Source organism: Equus caballus, chromosome 8 (genome assembly GCF_041296265.1).
Source record: "Equus caballus isolate H_3958 breed thoroughbred chromosome 8, TB-T2T, whole genome shotgun sequence".
In the NCBI taxonomy this organism is placed as follows: domain Eukaryota; kingdom Metazoa; phylum Chordata; class Mammalia; order Perissodactyla; family Equidae; genus Equus; species Equus caballus.
Genome location: NC_091691.1, coordinates 80807416 through 80830996, shown reverse-complemented (window position 1 = coordinate 80830996; position 23581 = coordinate 80807416). Strand labels below are relative to the sequence as shown.

General features: G+C 38.8%; 1 protein-coding gene across 1 annotated transcript in view; it reads right to left on the bottom strand.

Moving 5' to 3' along the window:
* Window positions 1-600: 600 nt before the first annotated feature.
* The window catches only part of LOC138925416 (dynactin-associated protein-like), a 35309-nt gene continuing 12328 nt past the window's right edge, over window positions 601-23581 (bottom strand). The window contains exons 3-5 of the mRNA XM_070275665.1: window positions 5176-5220; window positions 3748-3816; window positions 601-753 (exon numbers count right to left, since the gene is read on the bottom strand). Of these exons, the coding sequence (XP_070131766.1) occupies window positions 715-753; window positions 3748-3816; window positions 5176-5220 (153 nt within the window). The 3' untranslated portion in view covers window positions 601-714. The remainder of the gene's footprint in view (window positions 754-3747; window positions 3817-5175; window positions 5221-23581) is intronic.

The following is a 23581-nucleotide window of genomic DNA, read 5'->3' as shown; positions in this document are numbered from 1 at the left end:
CATCATCTCTCATTCTATGTGCCACAATGACCTTTATTCATGCTTCAGACTTGCCAAGTTATTTCTCAAGGTACAGCCTCTGCATGCAACTCTCTCCATGGAAGGATTTTAACTCCAGTCCTCACATAGGTGGGTCTTTCTCATCCTTTGGGTTTTGACTTCAATATCACCTTCTCAGGGAGGTCTTTCCTGAAACTCCATCCATCTAAAATCCTCCATATGCACGCCTTTCATTTCCTATCCTCTTATACTGTTTCCTTCACAGTACTTATCACAACTTAAAAATATTTTGGTTTGTTTGTTTCTGTTTTGCTTATTTGTCTATCCTTTGTCCTTCCCACTATTCTTTGTGGCCCATGAAGACATGGATTCTGCCTTGTTCACTGTTGTCTCTTCAGCATACAGCAGAGAATGTGGCAGATGGAGAGCACTCAATTGATATTGGCTAAATGAATGAATGGATGAATCCCTAGACGTTCATCTCCAATTTTTCCTGAGTCAGGAAAGAGAACTAAATCATTTAGACTAGGTCAATTTCTTCTTTGACCTGTATATTAGGGTTAGCTGGGCCACAGTAACAAATAGATACAAGCATATTTTGGCTTAACATAATACAAGTTTATTTTTCAGTCATGAAACAGTGGAAGATGGTTCTAAGTGAATGCATGCGGGTGGAGACAGAGCAGCTACACTTGGTTTCCAGTAGGTCTGCCTTCACACATGGCTTCCAAGCTCACAGTGGGAGTTGACATCCTAATAAGCCAGAAGGGAAAAAAACACCAGGAGTGCATATGGGAGGTTTCTGGGCGGAGCCTGCAAGTAGTATGCATAATTTCTGCTTGCTAAGACTTAGTCACATGTCTACCCTGCTGCAAAGGATGCTGGGAAATAAAGTCTTACTTGTGCCACTCTTGGCCTACCAATAACTAATGTTGTGGTTGGATCAGCCCTTGCAAGATGCCCTTCAGCAATAACCATCAAGAAACTTTGGAAAAATAAAGGTTTATTACTTACAAGACCTGGAAATTACAGAGCACACCTGGGACCCCACAGTGGGGTCATGAATAGAGAGAGAGAGATAGAGAGAGAGAGAAAGAACATGGGCCTGCGATTCTACTTTTATTGAGGTTGAGGGTAGGTGCCTAGGGTTTCACAGGCTCAGTCTTTATCGGTGAATTTAAAACATAAGAGCAGAAATTTAAAGTGTAGGAAAAGAAAAAGAAAGGAAAAAATAAGCAAGCAGTCCAAATGGCCAGTTATCTAAATCAACCAGGATCTCTAAAACAAAGGAGCCTCAATGAGGGGAGGTGGCGTGGCTCTTTAGCTAGTCATATGGCTGACAATGTGTATATTTGTGATAGCCCTCTTGAAGTGGATGCCTCTTTGAAATAGATGCCTTAGCAATCAACGCTTAAGTCAGTACTTGCATTACAAAAAAGAGAAAATCCAGCCATCAGGGCTTCCACTCCAAGTCTAGTTGTCCTTTCTCCAAGATTTTGGATTGGCATATGGAAAAACTTTTATTCTTTTATTCATTCAATAAGAGCCTGTTAGAGGGCTGGGTTTACAAACATGACTAGATCCTTCCCCAGGAGAGCTTACAGACCAGCAGGAAAATACACATGTAAATACCAAATAGCAGTGCACTCTGAGTCGTGCTATCATAATGATGTCTGTGAGCACCACATGAGCACACATCAGGGTAGAGGCATACTTCAAAGAGGAGCTGAAATTTGAGTCGGGCCAGGAAGAATGAACATAGTTTGCCAGGTGGAATAGGAATTAAGGATGAGAACAGTGTTGAATATACCACTGTAGAATTTCAAACTGCAGTGTTATTGGGCTGAATAATATTATCATTATATTTCAAATAAACATAATTAATACAAAATAAGCATTACAACTTTGGATATTTATCACTGTAAACATAATTCTCCTTGACAGTATTTTAATAGGCTGTGAGGCGGAGCAGAATATGCCACCCCAGAACGTGCCATATCAGCATGTGGATTATTTTGAGCTGAAGACAATCGGGACCCAGCAGACTCAAGAAGAGCTTTTTACCTCCCCTTTAACTGCCTAAAAGAATTTGGACAGGGAACCTGTACCAGGAAGAGAAATATCATCAGAGAGAATTTTTGTATCAGAAGACTTATCTGCATCAAACATTTGCTCTTCTCATCTTCCTGTGAATTATCTTCCTCCCGTTTGAAGCCCCAGACCCTCACCCCTTTCTTAGCTCAGAATGGTACATGAGCCTCAAATACCTGACTGCTGGGGAGTCTCATATTTCTATGGTGCTCCCATATACACTAAATTTGTTTTTCTCTTATTAATCTGTCTTATGTCAATTTAATTAATAGACCAGCCAAAGGACCTGTAAGGGAAGAAGGGAAAAGTTGTCTGCCCTACATCTGTGTTGTCCATTACAGAGTGTGAAATTTGGAAGGCATGAAATGGAGTATTTCAAAAAAATTGAACCCACTTGGCAAGGCCAAAATCTATAATCAGGATGATTAAAATAAAAAATTTTCTGAATAATATTTTTTCTACATTGTATGCTCTTTTTTTGCGTCATCGCTTATGAAGTATATACCAGTACAATTGAATGCATTCATTTCATTCTCAAATATTTGTTATATCGATACTAATTTATAAGTCCTGGAAAAAAAGAAGGGGAAATCAGATAAAAATTGTACTTGCCGATGGAGAATAAGCTAAGTTTACCTTGCTTTCTAGAAATGGATCTGTAGGAGTCAGAGGTCTAATTACCAATGGAACTGTCGAGTAAAAGCCACGTAAAATGTCTTGCTACTTTCTGGATAATAAGGACTAGTGAGCAAAATCAAGCCACTTATATACTAGTGAAGCTAAATCGTAAAACCGGTGAAGTCATAGGGAGATAATGAACATAAGATTGTTGAGTAAAATCAAAATATATGATGAATATATGCTGTCATAATATTGTGGTTTCTACACTGCCCTCGCAGAGCAGGCTGGAGGAGGATGCAGATAATTAAATTGAAAAAAATATGGATGATAAATGCTATAACAGAAGGGAGGTACTGGGTGCTGGAGAAGCAAAGAGGAGAAAGAAAATGTCGATTTGGCAGGTCAAGTAGACTTCTGAGAGTTACTTGTAACTTTCCTGAAGTTTCCTGTGTCCTGAAGGGTGAGCAGGAACTAGGAAGGTAAACGATTGGGGTGAGGGGACATTAGAGGGAGGAGGAGTGCGTGCGTAGATGGGTGGCGTGTGCAAGCACTGGAGGGAGTTTGTCAATGCTGCATTTAATGAGTCAAAGAAGTTTCGTAAGTACCTGTATTAGTTTGCTAGGGCTGCCATAACTAAATACCACACGCTGGGGGGGCTTAAACCACAGAAATTCCTTGTTTCACAGTTGAGGTTGGAAGTTCAAGATCGAGGTGTCAGCAGGGTTGGTTTCCTCTGAGGCCTCTCTCGTTGACTTGCAGATAGTTGCCCCCTTGCTGCCTCTTCACATGGTTGTCCCTCTGTGCATGTGCACCCCCGTGTGTCCTAATCTGTCTTCTTATAAGGACATCAGTCATATTGGATTAGGGCCCACCCTAACAGCCTCATTTAACTTAACCACTTCTTTAAAGGCCCTGTCTCCCAATACAGCCGTGTTCTGAGGCCCTGGGGGTTAGGGACTTCAGCATATGAATTTTGGAGGGACACCATTCGGTCCATAACAGTACCCTCTTTAGACTTAATAGCTGAAGACTTACCCTCTTCATTAGAGTATCAAAGAACTGGATGTTCATATAGGTGGAATTCAAGACAGGGAGAATTGGAGACTTGAGCAGCATTCAGGGCCAGAGTATTAGGAGGAGAGAGGAAGAGCAGGGAACAGCAGTTAGACTTTTTGGTTTCAGGTTCATTTTACACCCTTAAATTTATTGTGGATTCCCAGGAGTTCTTGTTTGTGTGGGTTATATCTATCAAATTCACCACATTCAAAATTAAAACTGAAGAAGTTTGAAAATATTTGTTTGTTAATTCATTTAAAATAACAATAATAAGCCTATTCTATATTAACATAGACGGCATAATTTTTGATGAACAGTTACTAAATTTTACACACACACACACACACACACACACACACACACACACAAAGTAAGAAGATTGGCATTGTTTTGCAAATCTCTTTAATGTTCAGAGGAGTGGAAAGCAACTGGATTTTCATTTATGCCTCAATATTTGATTTGCCTTTTATGTTGTCTTGGTTGATGTATAATGAGGAAAATCTGGCTAAAACAGGTGTGTAGTTGATAAAGGGAGAAATATTTTAATAGCCATTTCAAATAATTGTAGATATTCTCCCACAATTCTAGATACACCAAAATTCCCCAGATGGTAGTTTCATAAAGGTTAGCCACAATGTGAAATCTGAAGTCTTATCAATGAACTTTGTGTACAATTATATTAAAAAACCATAGCTCAATTTTGCATTTTCTATGGATCTTTTCCCCATACATGATTTTGTATCATGATGCATTGGTCATTTTGAAAATATTGGCTCGCCGAGTCATCCAGATCTTTTAAATGTTGCAACATTTCATTATAGAATATTCTTAAAAGCACATGTGTTAATATCACCACCGACATCATCAGAACACCCTTTATATTTGGAGAAGCTGTTACTTCTCAAGTTTTCCAAAATTCACATCTTCCCTTAAAAGTTCATTTAAAAAAACTTTGGTCACAAATGCTTTCCATTGCTTTCCACATCAATTCATTTTTGAGAAAATGTCCACCAAACATCCAAATCTGGATAAGATAGTTCTGTGAAAAATACAGCTCATTCAGTCCTAGGTCAGTTCACAGCTCAAACGATTGCCTGAGGGCTTTATCTCAAGTGCTTTATGTGTTCCTTCTAGTTCATCTTACAGAATATTAAAAGGTCATATTTTGTTGACTTTATAGGTCTCCAGTTGGGGGCCCCATCCATGAGGTCTGTCGTCTTGCATTTCTCTGCTTTATCCTGCTGCACCCTGCTGGTAAATGAGAGCACAATCCTATCTCCTTCTTAGACGTGCTCAGAAATGGACTAGACTCCATGCAGGTAGATAGAAGCATGAGTCTTGTCTTAAACACCCCCTACAAAGCTCAAGCAGAATGAATTAATTCAGAGTCTTCTGATATTAGCATACCTTCTTTTTCCAAGGAATCAGGCTAACTTCTGAAAAGTGACCACTCTGTAAAGAGAACACAGAATTTGGAACAGAGACTCACATGTTTCCATCTTCGGTAAAATACTCCCATTGCATCTTTTCTACATTTGAGATAATCAGTAGTAACTTCTATTTAAGACAAACTCAATTAAAATTCTTATTAGAATTCCTTTTTTCTCACATTAATATAAACAGAAATTTTTAAAGGGATTGGAGAAAATACCAAAAATATGCAATCACTCCATGCTAAAGTGTAATTATCCTCCAATGAAAACAGACACTTTTTGAATTATATTTTATTAATATGTCTGTATAATGTGAATGGAATTGAACAAAGCCCTGAAAATGTAATGCTTCGCAAATGTGGAAGAGGGGTTCCTAAAGTGTCTCTTTCTTGTGTGTCATACAAGTGCAGTAAATTTTTCTCCTTTTAAATATCTATTGTTCTTCTTGGTTAAACCAGGAAAAGGTCTTATTTAAATAACTGAGGAAATTTTGCTTTCTGCCAAGTTTGATGTTCATGATTTTGGAGTTTTTCTCATCAAGAAATTTTAGAGCAACAAATTGACATTTCCTTTTAATTTATTCCCCAAAGGATGCAAAAAATTTTCACATAGAAATTTCATCTTCAATTGAGACATTATAAAAAATGTTAAGAAGCTTAAAGAAAAATAATCCAAAAAATTATAGAGAAAAATGAGAAATCCAAAACCTTCTTTTCTTTTCTTTTCATTATTCAAATTTCAAACCAACAAACTAAATTAAAAATGCTTTGGGGCCTGCCCAGTGGTGTAGTGGTTAAGTTTGCCTGCTCTGTTTCGGCAGCCTGGGGTTTGCAGGTTCGGATCCTAGGCACAGACTTACTCACCTCTTATCAAGCCATGCTGTGGTGGCATCCCACATACAAAACAGAGGAAGATTGCCACAGATGTTAGCTCAAGGGCAACCTTCCTTAAGCAATAAAAAGAGGAAGATTGGCATTAGATGTTAGCTCAGGGCCAATCTTCCTCACACACACACACAAAATGTTTTAAGACAATTCCTTATAGTTTTGAATATATGGCACCTAAAATTTATGAAAAATTCTTATCAAAATGATTACTATAGACTTTTAGTTACAAACCCCAGATGCAACAGTCCATCTAGAGAATAGTTAACATTTTTTATCCTCAATTATATTCTGCTGTTCAAAAGTTAAATGACATTATAAAATGTACCATTTGAAAATGAACATCTCCTTAGTGTGACAAATGTGAGGTAATGTGACCCTAAGAGCAACTTAGCATGTTGATGCTGAGAACTTATTTTACCTCTAATATTAAACTTCTAATATTTTCCTACTAAAATTTTAATGATAAAAATTTAATTATTATATTTGATAAAATATCAGATTTTTTCATTTATTCAAGAAATTCATTTTCTTGATGGAGACCTTTGACTGTGGCTGCAGCATTAGCTGAGGATGGATTTTAATACTTGATCATTTAGCATTCAGTCAAAATATGTATTTTGTAAACTCCTAAGCAAATATTTGCATACACACATATCTTTTTGACATGATTTAACACTATAATGGGTTCAGAAAATAGCTTCCTGATAATATAGATCTATTTCATTCTTTGTATCAGTTTTGTTTTATTACATGGACATTGTGGGAGACTAGAATTGGCCACCCCAAGATGTGTCTCTTTGGCATGAAGAATATTGTGGGCTGGTTACTTTTAAAAACTGCAAACAGGAAAGAAACTCTGAAAAGTAGAATTTACTTACCCTTTGTTAAGAGACATTTACATTTGTAAAGGAAATCTCCATCTGTAAAGGTGTCTCCCTCTCTGTACCAGGAAGAAGGGGGATGACCTTTTCTCTGGAAACTCTTATCAATGCAGAAGGGCAGGACTTAAATCTGCATAATGACCTTACCCTTGTTTACTGCCCTTGTCTGGTAATCTCCCATAACTGACTCCCCCCACCCCCAACATCCACCTTTGTATTTAGCTGAGGCTGGTATTTAAGGTGAGAGCTTCTGCCATTTTGGTGAGTTGCTCAGTTTGCCTGAGCCTCTCCCATGTACACATGTTATAAAGTTTTGGTTAATTTTCTCCTGTTATTCTGTCTCATGTGAATTTAATTTGTTGTCCAGCCAGAAGGACCCAGAATGGGTAGAAAAAATGTCTTCCTCCCCTACAACATATTCTAATGTATTTAATCAGTCTCCTAGCAATGGAAATCCAAGTTGTTTCTAGGTTTTCATTTATCTTTACGCACTTTTGTCAGTATGTGAGTAATATACTCACTAGAAGTGAAATTGCCTTTTCTCTGTGTGCACTTTAAACCTTGATAGAGATTGCCAATAGCAATACAAAAAGCAGATTAGGAGAAAGCTTTTCCCTCATATTCTTGAATAGCTCGTCATTTGTTTTTATTTCTCCAAAAATGTATTAATACCTACATCTGGGCTAAAAATAGTATTAAAATAATTTAGAGGAGCTAGCTAGCTAGAGGAATATATACATACACAATTGTTAAATTCAATCTCATTTAAAATAATTTTAACTGTTGCTAACAAAGGCAAAGCAGTAAGCAATAAGAATTTTAATCTACTTTCCCTCTATCGTTTTTATTTATTCATTATTGTCTTAGGAAGATGCTTGTAGTGAAAACTTTCTCTAAAGCTGGTACCTGGTGACTGCGTTCTTTCCAACTGGTGGCCACCAGATGTCTCCCCTCCTCCACTAAGGTGTATTTTCAGAACCGCCTACTGCTTTCAGAAACATCTATTGATAGAGTAACATGTAAAATATTTCCTCATAGAATTTTTTTGTGTGTGTTTTTCAGGGCAAAGCTCATCCCTTTAAAAATAAACATGAAAATGCTTCTTTTAGAACGAATACCTAACATGAATGAAAATGGCTTGATACTAACAGCATTTCCTCTATCTTGGAAAAAAATGACCGTAACATAACAGAAAAACACTTTTCTTTCCCTGAAAAGTATCATTGCATATGGGAGTAGTGCGTAACATAATAGCATAAAACTGACTGACTTAAGAGAATCTACAAACTAAACTATTTGTTCTGGTGTAATAAGGACATACCCCCTTATAATTAAAACATGTTTAATCATACATTTTTATGAGAGCGCTGTTTAATACTTTCAAAGTTTCTCAGGGAAGAGCTCTTTTCGAAATAGCCAAATTACACAAATATTGTCTCCGTACATATTTTTAAAACCTCCTCTGTCACTTGATACAGCCAGGTGGTCTATGAAAACAAAACAAAACCCCTACATTTATGAAGGAGCCGTGCAAGCAGGAGAAGGGGTAGGAAAAGAGAGCAGAGCCTTGAATAACACATGAGAGGACTCAGTTTTTCCGTTCAGTCCAGTAGTTACTGAGCATCCGCATAGCCGGGGAAGAGCACATCTATAAGGAAACACACAGGCCAAACATCTTTCAGGATGCAGTCAAATCCTTTTCTTGTTCAAAACGGGGAAGTGGATGAGGAAAAGAACCACGTGTTCTTTTTTGTTAACCCCAAATCTCCCCCTTCTTTCCACCTATCTTATTTCTCTGCAAGTGCCTTCCTTAGAATGAAGCTTCCAAAAGAAAAATGGAGTTCCGTGTCCTCACACTCCCCCACTGTCCCAAATCCCCTGAGATAAGAAGACAATACTGGTACTTCTATTTTTTAAAGTATTATTTCCTTTAATCCTCATGGCAACTCTGCAGGTATTATTGAAACTTAGAGATACAGGTTAAGGACTCGCCCACCGCATACACTGGGGCACATCTGACGTAGATAGACCAGAACGCAGAACTCACAGACCTTTCCACCATTAGGCCATCTTTTCTAGAGCGTGCACGTTTGCCTTTCAGGACCTCTAAGTTTTTAAACTTCTAGTCTTTCAAAAATAAAGATAATTGGACATTATCCTATAAAATCTACCAAAATAAATTCTAATGAATTAAAAGTTATAGTAATAATACATGGCACATTAAAGGAGAAGAAACTGAATTTTTATATAATCTTTAGTGTTGGAGAAAGAAACTGGAAAGGCGTAGGTTAACAGCAGAAACCTAAAGAAAAGATAAAAGATCTGTAGATAACAACGGTTTTAAGCTTCTGAATTTAAGTCACAATAACTAAATCAAAATATAAATTACAGCGTGAGGAAACATTTGCAACATATTTGACAGGCAAACGATTTATCTTTTCAATGTTTAAAAATCACTTCCAAATTAATAAGAAAAAATGAAGACCCCATGAAATGGGCAAAGACATGAACAGGCCAGTTCTCTTAAAAAAATATGTAATAAATAAACCTGAAATAGCACAAACTAGCATGAAAGCATGTCTAATCTACTATTAATTAAGTAAAAACACTTAGACAATTGAAGTTTACTTGATCTTGTATCCACTTGGGCAAGATTTAAACACAATACTCTAGTTTTAGCAATGGTATAAAGAAACTAGACACATATTTTTTGTGGGGAAGAAAATTAGTACCACGTTTCTGAAGAACAATTGGGTAAGATGTTTTAAAAGTCTTAAAAATGTACATAAACTTTAACCCAGAAATTTTAGATATGGGATTTATGTTATGTTAAAAATTATTCATGTGTTTAAAGATGTTTATTATAGTATACGTATTTTTAAATATCATAAAAGTAGAAATCAACACAAATGTCTAAAAATAGGGAATTGGTTAAACTACAATGCATCCTTACAATGGAATATTTTAAAGCTATTTAAAAATACCATGTTGTAGGATAATATTGTTTTGGACGTGGGTAGAGTTTATGATACATTGCTAAGTGGGTAAAAAGAAATTGATCTTAAAAAGGGAGGACTTATTATGTATTTTGGGGGATAAAACATGATACCTATGGACCAAAGAAAAAAAAAGGCTAAAGAACCACATACCAAAATGTTTGTTGTGCTTGCCACTGATAATGTGAATAAGTTTTTCTTTCTTTCGCTATTTTCCAAATAGTCTTTTCTTTGAACAAATTTTATTTTTCTAATTAAGAAAATACTATTAAAATAGAGTGTACATATATAAATATATATAGTGTGTATATATAGTATATATGTATGTATTAAGATATAGTATGTATATAAACATGACAGACACTTGAATTTCTGTTAAGCCCAACTGACTTCAGCCTGAGGCTGATTGGGACTGCTTTGGGGCTCACAGAAGTATTTAGACCTGTTAAGATTCCCTTTCTCCCCAACAAGGCAAAATAGTGTCTCCAGGGGAAGGCCTCTCTTCTCTCATTAGTGCCTTTATGCCATTTAGAGAAGTGTCTTTCACAGAGTAACGAGTATGATTGCTATTTCCACAAAGCAGAGGGTTGGGCTGGGAGCTCTAATGACTCCCACTTATCAGCAGGTGCTTAGGGAGCCGTTCTTTTGATCTTCAAATGAAAACGCCTCTACGGAAGGCTGAGGTAGGATTACTGCTGAGCCGGCACATTCCAGCAGGAAGATATTGCTCAATGGGTAGGGTTTCCTCTAATCACCTCTGTGGTACTCAGGATTATTAAAGACAGCAATTGAGACATCAGGTATTAAACAATTTAGCAAATGCCACTTTTCGTTTCCCAGAAGGCCTGAGGGTCTCTGGAGGCCCAGGTGTGGAGGACAGCCAGGCGGGCCGGAGTGGGAGGGGAGAGTCCCTAAGCAGAGCTGTCTCCTGGAACTGCTGAGAAACCTTGGTGCCGAGGCCACTGGGCAGAACCTGGCTTGGAGTCCACTGTCCTTCAGACTCCATCTCAGAACCAGGATTGTCTCCTGCCTTCCTCAGTTTCCCAACCAGAAATGGCTTTGCCTTCACTGGTTGATTTCAGGTTGTCCCAAGTTTTAGAGTTTTCTGGCACCAACCTCTTAATTTTAGCAAAATTATTTTAATATTGAAAGACATAATGAAGTAGCTGATTAACTCTGTTTTGCCAACTTTACCGCGGGGGCGGGGGGGGGGGGGGGGGCGGTGGAGGATCCATAAAACGTCAGGTCCAAACTAAAATCAGGAGTACAAATTGAGATTACTCAGAGGCAGATATGTGTGGTTTTTGCCAACAGGCTGTGTAAAGTTTTCTTACAGTAATTGTTTGTCTTTAAGGAACAAATTAGACTTTTAAAAAAGCCAATTATCATGGATAATATATAGTTGGAGGGAAAAAAAGAGAAAAAGAAATGAACTAGCAACCTCCTCCTGACTAGAGTTCACCAACAACAGGCTGGAAGGTGCATCCAGGAAGAGTCGGTAAGGACTTTACTTCAAATTCTCTAACCTTTGGTTTGTAGCTCAAGATTTATTGTTTAAAAATGGTTTCTTTTATCAGAAAATTTGGGCAAATTTATTCTGATTTGGCCAGATCTTTTTGGTGACATGCTTCACAAATGTTTAGAAGCACCCTCCACTACCAAATCTGAAACTTATACTAGTCACACTGGTTAGCATGGTTTTCTATGTGTAGTAAAGCTTGGCTTTTTTTTTTTTTTAAAGTATGCTTTTTTTGGTGAGGAAGATTGGCCCTGAGCTAACATCTGTTACCAATTCTCTTTTTTTTCTCCCCAAAGCCCCAGTACACACTTAAATATCGTAGTTATAGGTCATTCTAGTTCTTCTATGTGGGACACTGCCACAGCATGGCTTGATGAGCCACGTGTAGGTCCATGCCCAAAGTCTGAACTGGCAAACCCCAGCCACTGAAGCAGAGTGCATGCACTTAACCACTCAGTCATGGGGCCAGCCCCAAAAGCTTGGTTCTATTTACGATTCTGTGATTTGACTACCTGTGTTGTTCAGAAGAATTATTCTTTGTCTTCATGTGCTTCTCACAAACTAATATTGTTAATGTTTCCCTAAAGGCTCTTTGGAGGACTCCTGGATTTCAGATGAACCATCAGCTCTGAAGTGACTGCGGACTGAGATGAGTCCACAGAGGCTGAAAGCTGGTGCCTCTAAGGAAGCACTCAACTTGCTTACGATCTTCAAAGCTCTGTGACTGTCAACTGAGTACGTATGTTTTTTTTTTTTTAACATTTTCTAAACATTTCACCCCCAAATTAACCAATGGTTTTCATTTTCCTTTTTTGGATGATGATATTCTAAGGGAGAGGAAGCCACTAGCTACTTATAGATGGTTCCAATGCCAGGCTTCACTCTGGGCCAAGCAGAAGACTATTTTGGTGAGATTAATTCCAAATTTTAGTTCAGTGTTTTGCTCATGGTGAATACTCAAGAAACATTTTCCAACATCTTTTTAAAAAGACATAACCACAAAATTAATAAAAATAATCTATCCCGCTATACTGTTTTCTAAACAATCCTTACTTTCCTCAATCTACAAAGACTTTCTATCCACCTTCCATTTTACCTCTGAGGAACTACAGGAAAGAGATTTTATCAGTGTATTTAGATTTTATTTTTGTTGATATCACTGACAATTTATTGTCATTATAATACCTGTGTTGAGTAAATTTTGAATGTTTGAATTAACCCTATTGAGTTGACCTGGGTTCCCAATCTTGATCTGCCTGTTGGGCAGATAAAGGAATAGAACCTCCCTGGCCCTCGATTTCCCTTTTGTCCTGTAGTGGAGAGTAGAGTGATCGTGGTACAAGGTCTTCAAACAGATCAATCTTCTCAGCGCTCAATATAACAGGGGAAATTCATTATTCCTTTTTCTATTTCTTTCCCTTGCTTTTCTTCTTTCTCCTCTGCTCTGGGAGTGAGTATTGGGCTGGGGAAATCCTCTAAATGCTTCTATCTGAGCAAGTGGAAAGCAATCTTGCCCACATTCAGCAGTGGTGCATGGCTCAATGCCACCACAACATCATGCTGAGCCCCTTAGGCAAACCAGGTCAGGTATGTAGCTGCAGGGCCTTGCTGACTCTAGTACCTGTCTGTGTGTCTGTCAACCAGAATGAAGGACACTTTTTAGCTAAAGTGCAAATGCAAAAAATCCAAGGGGGGCATTGAGAGAGATCTTTCCCCACCTCCATCTATAACTTTAGTAAACTGTTCTGTGGCCTCCTGCAAGAGCCAGCTACAAAGGATTGCTCAGACTGAATTACAGTTGAGTATACAACATGCTTCTTTGGTGCTGTGGGAGGTTAAAGAATGGCCCCCCAAAGATGTCTACATCCTAATCCCCCAGAACCTATGAATATGTTACCTCACATGGTAAAAAGGACTTTGCAGATATGATTAAGTTAAAGATCTTGTGATGGGGAGCTGATCCTGGATTGTCACGGCAGGTCAGTGTAATCACAAGGGTCCTTATAAAAGGGAGGCAGGAGGTGAGAGGGAGAAGGTGATGTGACAACAGAAGCAGAGATGGGAGTGATGCAGCCATGTGCTGGCAGCCTTTCTAAGTTGTAAGAGGCAAGGACTGGATTCTCTCCTAGAGCCTCTAGAAGGAACCAGCCCTGCCAACATCTTGATTTTAGCCCCATAAGATTCACTTTGGACTTCTGGCCTCCAGGATTGTAAGAGAATGCATTTGTATGGTTTTAAGCCACTAAGTTTGTGGTAATGTTTACAGTGGCAATAGGAAATTAACACAGTTGCTCTTCACAAACAATTCAGGATGAAAGTTCAGATTTGAATCTGGAATGAGGAGAGACACTTGTGATGGGAAATGGTGAATTAGCTCAGTCTTGGTTCCACCCGGGGTTTAACATAATTATGAGGCTATTGTATGGAGTTGCTTACTGATCATTTATTCAGCTGGGGAGAGGATCCTCAGAAAGCAAGTTGACTTGTACTTGTAAGCAAACACACTGATTATCTGTGAAATCATTCAATAATGACAAGTGAAAATAACTAATGCTCCAATTCTATGCCATAAATATCTAGAACCATTGTGTAGGGCAGGAAACCTGGCAGAAAATGACTTCCATGAGAGTAAAGCTTCCCCTTAAAGCTAGCTCTCCAGCTGAGAGCATCTGCTCTGAAAGCACCATAAACCTCCACACTCAAAGACATAGATCATGATTGTTATTGTTCCTAAGGACAGCACTCTGCTTCCTCACCCGGAAAGCTTGTAGCATTCTTTCAGAAGAACACCCCTTGGGCTGGGAAGTAACCAAGCATAGCTGCGGTGGTAGAGGAGACCTACCCGCCCACTCCTTGAGCTGCATCTCTAGGTGAAAGCCACAGCAGTCCTTTCACTCCATTAGAAGGCTCCTTTCCAACCCAACACAGGGCTTGAAATTAGACGTACCTTGTAAAATGACTTGGTAATACCCTGTTAATTTACAATTATTTGACAATTGTTCTTTAATTATTAACCAGCCTACCCAACATTCCCCAAATACACAACATTCTATGGCATTCATGTTTTTTTCTACTTGGAAATCCCAATCCCAAATCTCTGCCTGTTAAAACCCCACCCAACTCTCAAGACAAAAATCAAATACCCCCCTTCCCACATTTCCACCATCAGAAACTGTTTTCTCCTTCCTCAGTGCTCTTAGGGCACTTTATCAATAGATGAAAGTGTTTCAACTTTAGCACTGTTGACATTTGGGGATAATTTTGGGGAGTGCACATTATAGAATGTTTAACACCATCCCTGACCTCTGCCAACTAGATGCCAATAACATTCTCTCTCAGTTGTGATAATAAAAAATTGTCTTCAGACATTGCCAAATATCCCCAAGGGGGAAAAACTGCCCCAAGTGGAGAGGCACTGATATGCATATATCACTACAATCAACCCCACTCTGGTGCAGTTGGTCATTTCTATGTCTTCCCTTCCCTGAAAACTGTCAGTTCTTTAAAGGAAAGCACTATGTCTAATTAGTCTGTCCACACTCCATTCTAATTCCACGTAAAAGTTTTAGCACATCCCTTATATATAATAGGAATTCAATAACCATTGACTGTATGAATGCATTTATTATCATGACTGTATCCTCTCATTTATTCTACTTGGGAGGAAAAAATAATATGTATAAGAAGACAGAGAAAATGGCTACCTAGAAGAAGGAATCTAAGGGCAGTTTCATTTGTCCAAAATCTCTGCATTCTGCTGAACTCCAAAAAAAAAGTTACAGGTAAAAGTCTGGGTATGCCGCAGATGAAAAGACAGCATCAATCATATGTTTTTTTCAATGTGACCCTTTCCTTCAGTCCCTGTTAGTATGGAAGCCTACTGAGGAATCCGTTCATTGATCCATCAATGGAAAGAAGGCCACACGGTAGAGTGATTAAGAGCATTGCTCCTGCTTATGGGACACAATCAAGCAGACCAAATTCAAATTATAGGGGTCCCTGAGGGAGAGGAGAGAGAAAGAAAGAGGCAAAAAGCTTATTCAAAGAAATGACTGAAAACTTACCTACCCTGGGGAAAGAAACAGACATCCAGATCCAGGGAGCCCAGAGAGTTCCAAATAAGATGAATCTAAAAAGATCCACACTGAGACACATTATAATTAAAATGTCAAAAGTTAAAGACAAGGAGAGAATCTTAAAAGCAGCAAGAGAAAAACAACTTGTTATGGACAAGGGAAAACCCGTAAGACTATCAGCAGATTTTTCAGCAGAAACTTTGCAGGCCAGAAGGGAGTGGCATCAAACATTCAAAGAACTGAAAGAAAAAAACTGCCAACCAAGAATACTTTACCTGGCAAAGCTGTCCTTCAGAATTGAAGAAGAGAGAAAGAGTTTTCCAGGCAAACACAAATGCAAGAGTTCATCACCACTAAATCGAGTTTACAAGAAATGTTAAGGGAATTTCTTCAAGCTAAAGTGAAGGGATGCTAATTAGTAACAGGAAAATGTATGAAAGTACAAATCTCACTGGTAAAGGCAAATATATAGTTAAAATCCGAATCCTCTTATGTTGTAATTGTGGTGCATAAGTCACTTATAAATCTAGTATAAGGTTGAAAGACAAAAGTATTAGAAATAACTATAACTATAATAATTTGTTAATGGATCCACAAGGTAAAAAGGTGTAAGTTGTGACAACTAACATAAAATGTTGAGGGAGGAGAGTAAAACTGGAGCTTTAGTAAGCGTTCACACCATATAGAAAGCCACATATTCTACTTAGGTATTCATTAATGCAATGTAAGTGAAGCAATGAAATTAGACTGGAATGCAAGAATGAAGCGTTCTTAATGAAATGTGTACTTAATTACATAAAAGGAGGTAAGATGGTTAGGAGGTATTAGATCAGACTGAATAAACATATCCCTCTGTAGAAGATTCCTGATATCCTAGTCTACAGATTTCTTGTACAAGAGGCTGAAAATCTCTTTTCCCAGGAGTCTTTTGTTTCCCACAGCCACCTTCAGTGGAGGCCAAAAGATGTCTCCCAACTGAAGGCAAGGGCAGTCATAAGAAATATTCATGGATACTAAGCAGAGGGAAGGAAGGATTCTAGAAGAGGGCAAATGTTCATGCTGCTGACAATATTCATTGGGCATTTATTTTTAATTCAGAGCAAATAGCTGCATTAGGGAGATGCTTGACCAGGGTTTAGGAATGAAGTTCTGTCCTTATGACGTGGTTTTAAATTTTTTCAGAGGACCTAGGACATATGAGGAGTGTCCCTAACAAGATGTTCTCACTCCTGCTTTAACGTATATGTCCCTAAATACCTAAAAGCATGTTGTCACTCCTGCTTTAACATGTATGTTGTCAACAAGGAGACGGGTGAGTAAGAGAGGAACTCCATGCTATTGGGTAAGGCTCCCTGACTTAGAGGATCCTAAGAGATTAAGGGCCTTCTGATGTAGACCTGTAGGTAATGTAGTAATGGAAACTGGTCAATGAAATGTGCAGTGGGGAGGATGGATGAGAAGAGACTAGAGAGTACGGAGAGTAGTCTGTGCATGAAATACCATGTTATTTCAAATTGAATTGATGCTGTAAATTAGTGTACATAGAAGAACTGGTACATCCAGGGTTCAGAAGCAGGGCTGCTCTCCTTTCTTTTAACTGGCAGGAATCTCTGGGAGATCCAGACCTGGCAGGAGGTGATTGGAAATCTAAGCTGTGAGCTAAGCTATTACCAGGTAGTCTTGAACCTCTCCACTTCAGTGTTCTCAAATGGGCCTCAATATTGGTCCTTTCTCTCCTGTTTGACAGGAACTAACCTAGTAACCATATTCAAGTTAAGGAGCAATGTCTGATGATAATTTCATGTGTTGTCCCTGTTCTGTGCTCCTATAACTTGCTGTATATTACACCACTGTACACCCCCCCCCCCCCATCCTTACCTCCTTCACCTTCCAGTTTCAGGGGGCCTATTTTCAGGTCTCCTGTCCAAGGTAAGTCCTATCTCCTCAAAGATTTTCCTAGTGGTCATTCTTAATCATTTCTCTTTTGGGGGCAGTTAGATTGTTTCTATGTACTCCACTATTTATAAAAATGCTATGATGCATATCTTTGTACATGAGTCTTTATCCACATTCCTAATTATACTCTTTGTGGATTCTATAAGCAGAGCTACTATGTTAAAGGCTGTTAGCATTTTTAAAAATCTTGATAAACATGACCAAAGTGAGATATGGTCTCAAGTATTTTAAAATGCAGAAAAGAAAGAAAGGAAAATGTTAATAGTGGTTGCTTCTGGTGGTAAGAAAATTGGTTAATTTTTCCCCTCCTGTTCCCACATACTTCAATAAACTCTCCAATTTCATTTTTCAAAATGAACATGTATTTCATTTAAATTAGAAAAATAAACAAATCAAAACCCCAAAAATGACAATCTTAAACATTCTTCATGGCTTAGCTCTAATGCTGCCTATTCCGTGAAGTCTTCTTTGATTTCCCCAAACCCACAGAGCTCTTGGTTTGTACCACTTTAATCACACAGATACTGGCCATCTACGTTTTTCACCCCGGACTAAAACTCCTCGGGAACATAGATTATTTTTAAATGTTCTTTTTATGACCCCAATGTCAGTAACAAGATAAATATGTGGGCAACCAAATGAAAATTGTCAAGCAGTGGTGTCCAAAGCTGGTCCTTAGGAAAGTCTGGTCCCTGCATCCCAGCTTGGTAAAGCTCCCCTGGAATTGACTGGTGTTTCACATCCTACTGAGTAGAGGAACCAGCGTTCTTGAAAATGGCAAGGAGTAATAACGTAAGGCACAAACCCCTTTAAGACTTCTCTCTAGTAGAGCTATGCCCACACATATCTAAGCTGCGGAGCTTGAAGTAGTGGCTCCTAATCAGAAGCACTTATCAAAATTTCCTGGGAAAATTAATCTAGCTATAAAACAGGCTATGGTTGTGTTCCAGTGTCCACTGGCTGTTGCTGAGGCTTTGCCAACCAGAACAATGTAGAAAATGCAATTTTCCAATCCAGGTTTTACTTCTCTTTCCTCTTGGTTCTCGCTGGCTTGGAGGTTGCTGGGAAGTTCCTGGACAGCAGCTTGTGACTCAGGTGTAGAGCAACGGAGGAAATCCCGGATGACTGTCCCTGCGGGCTTCTCATGCTTCATGGAAGTCACCATCACCATTCTCTGCACCAGAGTCTTGTGACTTTTCCACCAATAATTTAATTTCAGTCAATGTCTTAGTCTGCTCAGGCTGCTATAACAAAAACACCATAGACTGGGGGACTTCAACAACAAACATTTATCTTTCACAGTTCTGGAGGCTGAGAAGTCCAAAATCAAGGTGCTAGCAGATTCTGCATCCAGTGAGAACCCCCTTCCTGGTTCATAGACAGCTGTCTTCTAGTTGCACCCCCGCATGGTGGAAGGGAAGAGAGAACTCTCAGGGGTCTCTTTTCTAAGGACATTAATTCCATTCATGAGGGCTCCACTCTCACGACCTAATCACCTCCCAAAGGCCACACTCCTAATATTATCACATTGAGCGTTAGGATTTCAAAATCTGAATTTTGGAGGATACATTCAGTCCATAACAGATCATTATACGCCATAGTTGCTTTTGGGTCTGCTAATCCGCCATAATCCATCTTGGAAAGCTTTTTCTCTGAAATATCATTTTATTCTTTTAGGTGAATAGAATGGAGATTAATGATAGGCTTGTAGATGGTAAGTAAGGAGGACAAATACATTCCATATCTTTATAGGCAAAGTTAAACTAGCTAGGAGCCACGGGGAAGCAAGATCAATATACAATGAAGACAATGAGAAATGGCCATTATTGCACCAAGAATTGGAGTTAGAAATGAGTTTGAGACAAAAGCATAAAAAAGGATCCTGTCCTCTAACAAGCACAGTAAATCATGACCTAAGGAGAAGCAGGACATCTGAGAATACAGGAGACTTATTATTATGTCCTAGGAAAAATAACTTATTTATAAGTATGTCCAAATGCCAGAACTTTCCAGCATCAGTGACTACCTTGAGCTATAGCATTGAAGACCACTTTTAAATGCAAATATATTGGACTGTTCCTGGTCTGCTCACAAGGCCAGAGGCAATGGGCCCCTAATAGGAAGTCACTCTGATGTTGGTGTTGGGAGGCAGAGGCAGTGCAGAGCATCAACTGATGCCCATAGAGAACAAACTCAGATCCTAGTGGGGGCATCCAGTTGAGTTGATATGGTGGAATGAAAATGGAAAATGGATTCTAGAAGAGGGTGAAGTGTCACTGAAAACAAATATTCCCTGCTCCACAATTTTGTCTAGGAGGAGTCCTGAATCAAATTATGAATAATCCAGGCATTTAAAATGAAAATCATAATAATATTTTGCTACTAGTGACACATGGTAAGCACTTACTATATGGTACTATTATTCTACTGAAGAATATTAATCTTTTTAACATTATAGGCTCTATAAAGTATATACAGCTATTATCTCCAACTTACAGTTAAGGAATCCAAGATTTGGACAGATTAAGGGCCTTGATGAGATGACACTTTACACATGGAACTGGAATTCAAACCCGTGTCTGTTCAAGAAGCCGCTATTACTCACCACAGTGGATCACTTCTCCTTCTTCTAGAATAACAGAACCACACGGCACCGAGAGTTGAAAATCCCAGTAGTTCTTCATCCCCCAAAAGGAGTAAATAATACCACTCTTTATTGGTATGATCTTTGACAGCTGCAAAGTGCTTCATGTCCATGATGTCAGATTACCTTCCAAACAGCTTTAGAAACAAGTTTTGATATTCCCATTTCATCGATGAAGAAATTGATTTTCAATAAGTTTGGAAGATTCTCCTAAGGGTACACACCTGCCAAGTGGCAGAAGCGAGCCTCCATCCTTTGTTAGTGGTTCCATGTTCAGTGGGAGTTCTGCCACCCACGATGCTATTCTAGGGAGAAAATGGCGGCAGGGCATGTTCTTTGTGAGATGCTGCCATTTTCATGAGAAATCTTGGCATGGTAAGAACACTCTCCCAGAAAGAAGAGAGAACTGAAGAGGTATTTGGATTTACCCTCCTGCCCTGAATCACCCCCAGCACCAGGATAAGCTGGCCCATTTGGCAACAGCAATTGGTTTAAATGCATATGTGTTAAGGTGTCCTTGGGGAAAAGGGTCTGTGAGAATCTGAAGGACCATGTAAATTACAATATACAAAAAAAGTATTCATTCACTAAAATAAATACTGCAGATTTTTTTTAAATCTTAATTTTGCTACTAAGGTGGTCCCCATAATTTAAAAAAATAGCTAAAATTTTTTTAAACTACTTTCACTTTAAGGGCATTAATGTAATTAATGCCCTTATAATCTGACCTAGCCAGCTAATAGATATTCACTCTGTTGCTCTCACAGGAGGGAAAGCAAATCCTTTTATCTCCCACTTGACCTTCAATTCCCATCACTGCAGGATCTTTCTACGTGCACTTTGATTTTTATGCCACTCAACCCCCAAACTCTATTCAGCTTTGAGGTAACCGTATAATAATATAATAATACTTTCTAAGAGACTTTAATTATCTTGTAACATATTTCCTAGTTGAATGTCAATATCAGTTGTAATTTTCTGAATATTTATCAATTCTTAATTAAAGAAAGAGAAAAGGCCAGAAAAATGCTAGGTGGCAAGGAGAAAAACCATCCTTGACTTAAGAATTCACCATTATCCTCAGACGGATTGACAACACCAGCGAACATTTATTGAATATTTGCCTGGTACCAAGCTAAGTGTATTTCATATTTTAATCTATTCACTCTTCACACTAGACCTATGAAGTAGGTGGTCTTTTTTTTTTCTTAAAGCTTGGCACCTGGGCTAACAACTGTTGCCAATCTTTTGGGTTTTTTTCCTGCTTTATCTCCCCAACCCCCACCCCCGTAAACAGTTGTATATCTTAGTTGCAGGTCCTTCTAGTTGTGGGATGTGGAATGCCGCCTCAACGTGGCCTGACGAGCGGTGCCATGTCCGCGCCCAGGATCCGAACCCTGGGCTGCCGCAGCGGAGCACATGAACTTAACCACTCAGCCACGGAGCCAGCCCCTAGGTGGTCTTTTTTATCTCCACTTTCTAGACGAGGAAAGTGAGGCACAGAAAAGCAGGGTAATTTGCCAAAGGTCACAGAATAAGTGAGAGAGCTAGGTTTCAAGACCTGGCTGCCTGGGTTTAGAGCTTGTACCCTCTAACTATTCTCATACTATATTGAGAGACAAGCATAAAGCTATTTGAGACCAGGAAAGAAGAAAACCTGGTTCTCAGGGAAAATTAAAAGTAAGATTGATGATATGATGCAGAAAATATGAAGAGTAAAATGCCATTGGAGAATACGATTTTCTTTCCTCCAACTGGAAATAAAATATGTAAAAATGGGATAGCTATTAACAAAATGTGAGTTAGACACATCAAGGAAGAAAGTCAAACTGAAAGTCAGAAAATGGAAAGTGAAAAGTTTTCGTGTTAGCGCAGAGCCCAGACCTGAGTTTGTATAATCTCTGCTTTACCTCTAATGCACCGTCGGGTGAGGTAACTGGGTGAAAGTCCTTTGCACTGGCCTGCACACGCCCAGCACTTGCCCAGGTTCGTTCTAGCTTCTGGGCCTTCCTCTCAAAGTGAAGAGTTTGGACTGGATAACCTACACAGTCTCCTGGTCTCTATCTGCTTGATATTTCTGGAATATAGACAGTGCCTTAACACACCAAAGCTTGCTCTGTAGTTTCTCCCTGTCAAGCACAGGTCTGGGTTCTGGGCAGATACACAAAAGCACAAGGCAGGATGCCACTCCTTCTGGGAGAAGCCGTTGGTGCTCACCTGAGCCGGGTGAAACTCCTGGAGATGTGAATCCTCAGCTGGTGTGGTTGGCACCTGAGGCCGGCTCACTTTGACACTGTATTGACCACATCTCACTCACAACTCTTAGACATTGTTAGAATTTTGCAACTGTCAGAATGTTTATAAAAGAGTTTTAAAGAATACTGTAAGCTAATTAAAGGATTAGAAGTTTGGAGTGAAGTGCTTACTTCCTCCTCTAAAAATGTTTGGATTTAATCGTTGTGGCAGAGACTCTGCGTTGTCCCCCAATATCCATTCTCTTTGTTCTCCTTATAAATAGAAGCCTCAGTGTAAGCTTGTCACACAAACTTCTAGAATAATCATTACATTCCCCAGCATTTCTTATAGCTAGGTGTGGCTGTAGGATTAATTTCTGGCATTGGAGTATAATAAAATTGTATGAACTTCTGAGAAATATTCTTATAGGGAAGGATCAAGCTTTCATCTCTCTTTTTTTCTGCTGGCTGGAATATAGACACAATGACTGGTACTTAGGCAGCCATTTTGAACCATCAAATAGAAGCCAGATGCTGAGAATGTGGAGCAATGAGATAAAGGAGTCTAGGTCTCTGATGACAATGAAATTACTTTTTCCAACTCTGGACCAGCTGCCTTCAGTCTTTTAATGTGTGTGAGAGAGAAACTTCTATATATTATTCTTCTACAACTTCACTATTATGTAGGAACATCTGTCACTTACAGCTGAATTTTCTCTTCACTAATAAAGGAGTCTTTGGTGTAGTGAGTAGTAAGCAATGACTTGGGCCTTCTTCCATTTGTAAGAGAAGTCCACATCTTTCACTGAGGACAGCTGCAATTGTAGAAACAAATACAACTGATAGCGAAGCATCCGTGCTTACAGTATTTCTTAAAAATCAGACTACAGTTCACAGCAAACACATCCATTCTGCCGCTGGAAAGGATGACATTAGCTTTTGTGCACCATTATTTTATTATTTATTTATTTATTTCCAGGCTTATTGAGATACAATTGGCACATAACATTGTGTAAGTTTAAGGTACAACATGTTGATTTGATACACTTACATGTTGCAAAATGATCAGCACCATAGCTTAGCTACCATCTCTATCATATCACATAATTACCATTTCCTTTGTCACGTGAGAGCATTTAAGATCTACTCTCTCTGCAACTTTGAGGTTTATAACACAGTATTATTAA